At 47.3% G+C, this 5,708-nt stretch overlaps 1 protein-coding gene across 1 annotated transcript in view; it reads left to right on the top strand.

Moving 5' to 3' along the window:
- Positions 1-5,286, top strand: part of ST6GALNAC2 (ST6 (alpha-N-acetyl-neuraminyl-2,3-beta-galactosyl-1,3)-N-acetylgalactosaminide alpha-2,6-sialyltransferase 2) — a 15,143-nt gene extending 9,857 nt beyond the window's left edge. The window contains exons 6-8 of the mRNA XM_015420414.1: positions 2,919-3,002; positions 3,573-3,672; positions 4,095-5,286. Of these exons, the coding sequence (XP_015275900.1) occupies positions 2,919-3,002; positions 3,573-3,672; positions 4,095-4,262 (352 nt within the window). The 3' untranslated portion in view covers positions 4,263-5,286. The remainder of the gene's footprint in view (positions 1-2,918; positions 3,003-3,572; positions 3,673-4,094) is intronic.
- Positions 5,287-5,708: the final 422 nt, after the last annotated feature.

Raw genomic sequence — 5,708 nt, 5'->3', positions numbered from 1 at the left:
CCCCCCCCCCCCCCCCCCCCCCTCGCTGGCGAGGCCTCGTCGGCCTGTCCAACTTTCTCCTTCCTACCCCGGTGGCGGCGGCGGCGAGGCCTCGCTGGTCGGCCAAGCCTTCTCCCCCCACCCCTCCCCCCGCCGCCGCCGTTCCAAGAGTGTTCCCTGCGCATGCACAGGGGACGCTCTTTTACTTTTGGGGGGATTTCAGTATCTCCCCTATAGTTTTTTTTTACAGTTTTTAGATTTTTCTGCACATCCGGTGATTGCCCCAGATGTGCAGGGAAATCTCCCTGCCCCCCAGAGGTGCCCCCAATGTGCAGATTTAGATATCCTCATGCAGGGGGCGCCTTCGTTATTAGATATATAGATTGGTCCTGCTTTCTTCTGCCCCTCAAGGAGAATTCATTTTTATTTTCTGTCTCAGGTAACAAAATGTCTTGGGACCTGCCTTGAAATCTAGATATATTTACTACTAGCCTGTTACCCGTGCATCGCTACGGTATTTAAGTTCTGTAAATACAGTTATAATACTGATTATGTGAAGTCTGAAATGTAACATTTGTTGTAGGAATTCTAGTGGAGAAGACTGTAGTGTAAAAAATGAAGCGAGACATAAGTACTTTTCTCTCTCTCTACTGAAGGACCTCTCTGTAGACCACATTGGTGGTTCTGCCCTCAGGTGCTAGGATCACCAGACTGCTTGATGAGCTCACTCTGGAGCAGGCCACATAGAACTGTCCATTTAAGAAGCAGTCATCTGTTAAGTCAACTCCTGCCACCTTCCACAGAAGTGATGGCCTCTCTACTTGTGTTCCTGGATTGTTTTGTTCATGGAGACTGTGTTGTTCTGAGCACCTCAGGGTGATCTTGCTCGTACTTGGCCTGTGCAGCTCATTGCCCTGCAGGAGTACTGTGTGCAAATGTCTTTGCCACATTCCTAAATTGCCTCCTCCTTGTAGCGTTGGTGTACTTGGCTCGACGTTTGCCAGGCGCTTTCTTGGGGGCAGGAAGAGGTGAGAGGTGTGAGGGGGAGTTGGTGTGAGGGAGTGGTGATGTGGTGGACATTTCTTCAGGTTCATGAGGGAGGCACACATCAAAATGGCTCCCAGAAATGTCCTTTACTATCTCCCCATAAACATTCATTAACTCAATTGCCATGCTGGCTTTTTTGAAAAATGTCTATTCAGGAGTCTTGAATAGCTGATTTCTGTAACTGTCCTCAACTGTCTGCAGTCTCTTTTAACTGTGTTGTTACCTCAGAACATTGAGATCCACAGCTGAGCAATCAGAGGGAGGTGGGTGCAAGTAGGCAGGTTTTACCTCAGAGCTCTGAACTATACAATTGACCAATTGGGGAAGGGGGCAGGCAAGGAGGCAGCAGCCTGCCAGGCATATGGAAAATAATTGGAGGAACACATTTTGCCCCTTTTTTTACCCCCTTAGGGGTCATGTTTCTCAGAAATCTCTTCATGGGGGGGGGGTTGATTTCATGGTAGGAATGCACTCCCCTTATTTTGCATTTCATGGTGCAGGGGTTTGGTCTGGGCATTGAATTTGGGGGGGAGGGCATACCTCCCCTTTTCTTTACAAAAATGCTTCTCATTTTAGAACTGGGACATAACTACATATTCAAAAACACCCTCAGAGCAATCAGATATTAAGCAAGTTCATATGAACCAATTTTCTAGAACCCACATTGTGAGAAGTTAAATAACCTAATCAAGGAAACCAGGTTTCTACAAATTTGGGGTATATTTCCATTGTGAGTGGGAGTGTGGCTAAGCTGGGCCAGCAGCACCGCTAAGGTGATCCTGCTGGGGCGGTGTCCCTGATGGAGTACCCTGGTCGTGCTCCTACACCTGACAGACACCCGCCTGTCTGGTGTTGGGGGGTTTTATGTTTAAAGATATCAGGGAGGCTGAGCCAGCAGCAGGGCTAAGGCAATCCTGCTGAGCAAACCTCCCGAGGGCTGTATTCATCCCACCTCTTCTCCTACACCTGACAGGCAGCTGCCTGTCCAGTGTAGGAGGGGGACGGGGGAGGAGTATTAGAAGCCACTGTGGAGGTGGGGCTGGCAGGATCACTTAGGTGTTACTGCTGGGGCAGGCTCCCTTGTGGCTTTAAGCACCCTGCAACCGCTGCTGCACCTTTCAGACAACCGCCTGTTCGGTGTAGGAGGTGGGGGGAGTGTGTTGGAAGCCATTAGAGAGGCTGGGCCAGCAGCATCACTAAGGTGATCCTGCTGGGGTGGCATCCCTGATAGATTAAAGTACCTTGGCCCTGCTCCTACACCTGACAGTCACCTGCCTGTCTGGTGTTGGTGGAGATTGTATTTAAAGGCATCACGGAGGCTGGGCCAGCAGCAGGGCTAAGGCAATCCTGCTGAGCAAGCCTCCCCGGTGGCTGTAAGCATCCCACCTCCTCTCCTACACCTGACTGGCAGCTGCCTGTCCCGTGTAGGAGGGGAGCTCTGTGCAGTCTCCTGTAACTGTTGTGGTTTTTCCCCCCTCAGAACACTGAGCTCTTCAGCTGACCAAGCAGAGAGTGGGGGGTGCAAGGAGGCCGGAGCCTGGCAGCTGCATAGGAATCATTGGGGGGAGCACATTTTACCCCTTTTTACCTACTTAGGGGTCAAATTTCTAAAAAATCCCTTCTTAGTGAGCATCTACGTCATGGTAGGAGTGCTCTCTCCGAATTTCGTGTTTCTAGGTCCAGCAGTTTGTCCTGGACGTTGATTTTACGGTGAGGGGACTTTCTTTTATATATATAGAAGATGGGTTTATTCAAGGTCTGTCATCCAGGTGCCTAACAAGTAGCACCATTGTTCAGCTTATATTCTCAACTTATTCCCCAGTCATGGGATCAGTTGAGAGCTGTCTAATACTACTGACTGAAAAGCATTTTTGTATGGTCTCTTGATACAGGCCACAGAAATACTTTGGCTCTGAAGCATCTGTAGGCAAATTTAAGCTGCTGCATCCAGAATTCCTGCACTATCTAATGGAGAGGTAAAGCTTTACCCTTTAAACAAAGTCTATGTTTATAACGGACTCAAGTGCTCATTAAACAGATAAAATATATTAGTTGCACTTTTTGCATTAGGGCATGAAGGGTGCTCATGTTTATAAATTGCATAAGTAGAATGAGCAAGGAGGTTACTTCATACTCTGATTGTAGAGTTTGGAATTTTAGGTGGGGGCTGGGCTGGCAATGGGTTCATGAAACACTGAGTCATTTGTGCGGTTGGGTGAGGGGTGTAAAACCATTTGCCTTTGAGAACTGGAAACCCCATTTATATCTTGCATGGTTTCTGGGAGCCAGTTGGACTGTAAGGGGTGTGGTAGTATCCTGTCACAGAATTAAACCATTTGCTAGTACACATGAGAAGAAGCAATCGTTCAAAACGGCCCTACCTCAGGAATCCTAGCATGTCAAGAAGCTGGGTAGGCTGGAAATTTGAAATCTGCCCAGTTTATGTAGCCCACGCCTTACAACCAACAGAGCCAGTTTTAAAGCTTTCTTCTGACCTTTTCCACAACCGATAAAGTTTCTGCTATAAACTTCTTTGTCTGTTGCAGGTTTTTAAGATCTGAAATAATAAACACTCAATTTGGGCATCTCTACATGCCCAGCACTGGTGCACTTATGCTTCTCACAGCTCTGCACAGCTGCGACCAGGTAAGAATCTTAAAATAACCTTCCCAGTAACTGGTAAAGTAAGGGGCTTGAGATTTAAAAATATTTCTGAGGGCCTTCATGTCTTCACAGAAGTACTGAAGCAAGTCCCTGAAGTTGATTCTCACATTCATCTAAGTAATCGCCAGATGGCACTGATATGCACTGTTATGACATTCCAGTTCCACACACATTTAGAACTCTCACTTCTCACTGTGGAGGGAATGAGGTGGGCAAGTTGCCTTTCAAGACATTCCACAGATGCATGAAAAATTGAAACATGAGCCACTTGGGCATCCATTTTGTTCTTTTAGTTATGTGCCATATTGCTTTGTGCTGGGTGCTGCCAGTGAGCATGCTAGAGGCATGCAGGGCTGGGCATCATCCCATCTCTAACTCATCCTGTCACCTCTGGTTCCTTTTAGGTCAGTGCCTATGGGTTCATCACAGAGAACTACAGGAAGTTCTCCGACCACTACTATGAGCATGAGAAAAAGCCCTTGGTGTTCTATGCCAACCATGACATGCTGTTAGAGTCTGAGCTGTGGAAGAGCTTGCACCGGGTTGGCATCATGAAGCTCTATCAACAGTGAAGTGGGCAGCTACTCTTGGTTCTCTTGGTGTGAAAGCTTTCCTGTTCCACAGGAGTCCTTTGTCTGTCTTTATGTAGGTCACGAGTGGAACTGATACCTGCAGGTTCCAAATGGAAAGTGCTGTAGCAGCCGTCTGACCTGTTAGAAGACCTATCTATGGCTAACAGCCAGCATAACTCAGAGAAATTGCTGCAGAATCACACCATTGCCAACTCTCCAGCCCAAAAAAGCTGGAGCTAGATAGATGATAAAGAAACAGACACAATTGTAGCAGCTCAGCAGCCCCTTGCATACTTTCAATTATGCTTTTTCTAGAAGTGAGACGACTGGTCTTTGTGGAATAATGTCACGACCTAGTATGGCAGTTCTTGGCATCACTCCACTCCTCCTCCTAGCCAACAGAACTCATTTTAAATGGGACGAAGGAGCCCGGAGCCCAATACTGTCCTCCATTATGATAGCCACATGACATTGCTTTTATGTGGTAATAACATAGTGAACTAATGGCTGGGTAACAAAGCCTCAGAACGTCTCTCTAAAGCAGCCAGCTGACTATTATGGTCCTATTGTGGGTCAGCAAGTTCGGATTCTCTGATGTGGGAATTGTGTGTGTGTGAGAGAGAGAAGCACTAGCTGTTCCAGGCATGAGAGAATGAATGTGTATTGAAGAGACAGCCCGATATTTTCATCTCAGGGCCAGGCACATACTTCTTTAGGCCCAACTGTGTGGGAAAACTTATTTATACCCCTTCTGCTATACACTGTGGTGGTTTTCAGGAGCAGAGGGCCCCCTCCTATTCCTACAAGCCTGATTGAAAACTTTGTCCTTTAAGTTCACCTTAGTGTTATATAAATATGGGTTGATCATGTGACACTTTCTCCTTGCTGGCTCAGAAAGTAGGATGAATTAACATTTAACATCAGTCTCCCCCTGATGAGAATTGGGTTAAACACCTTCGTACTACATCAGCTGCGGTGGCTCAAGTGGTTAAGACGCTGAACTGCAGGCTGTGGAAGGTCAGTAGTTCAGCAATTCGAGACCCGAGTGTGCCGCATGACGGAGTGAGCTCCCGTCTCTAGTTCCAGCTCCTGCCAACCTAGAGTCGGATTCGACTGGCTTTCGAGCAAGGGAACCTTTACCTTTACTTACTACATCAGCAGCTTACCCACCCACAGTGCCTGGCCTCCAGCTCAGTCTTGGGGAATCCCTTTAAGAACACTAAACCTGGCTGGCTAGGAGTCCCACTGAGCACAAAGTGTCTGCTTACACTGTCCAGAAGCATCCATTTAGTGATAAACAGGGCAGTCCCTCCACATCATGTAGAATGGCTAGCCATAGAGATGTGACTGACTACTGCAGGGCTATGTATATAATGTGCACTGGGGGGAAAGGTTTGCCAAGAAAATTTGAACTATGTATAAATTATATAAATTTGTATAAATTAT

The sequence above is a fragment of the Gekko japonicus genome, unplaced genomic scaffold (genome assembly GCF_001447785.1).
Source record: "Gekko japonicus isolate JY-2015 unplaced genomic scaffold, Gekko_japonicus_V1.1 scaffold381, whole genome shotgun sequence".
In the NCBI taxonomy this organism is placed as follows: Eukaryota; Metazoa; Chordata; class Lepidosauria; order Squamata; family Gekkonidae; genus Gekko; species Gekko japonicus.
The sequence above is the reverse complement of the archived record's forward strand: the minus strand, read 5'-3'. Positions and strand labels throughout refer to the sequence as shown.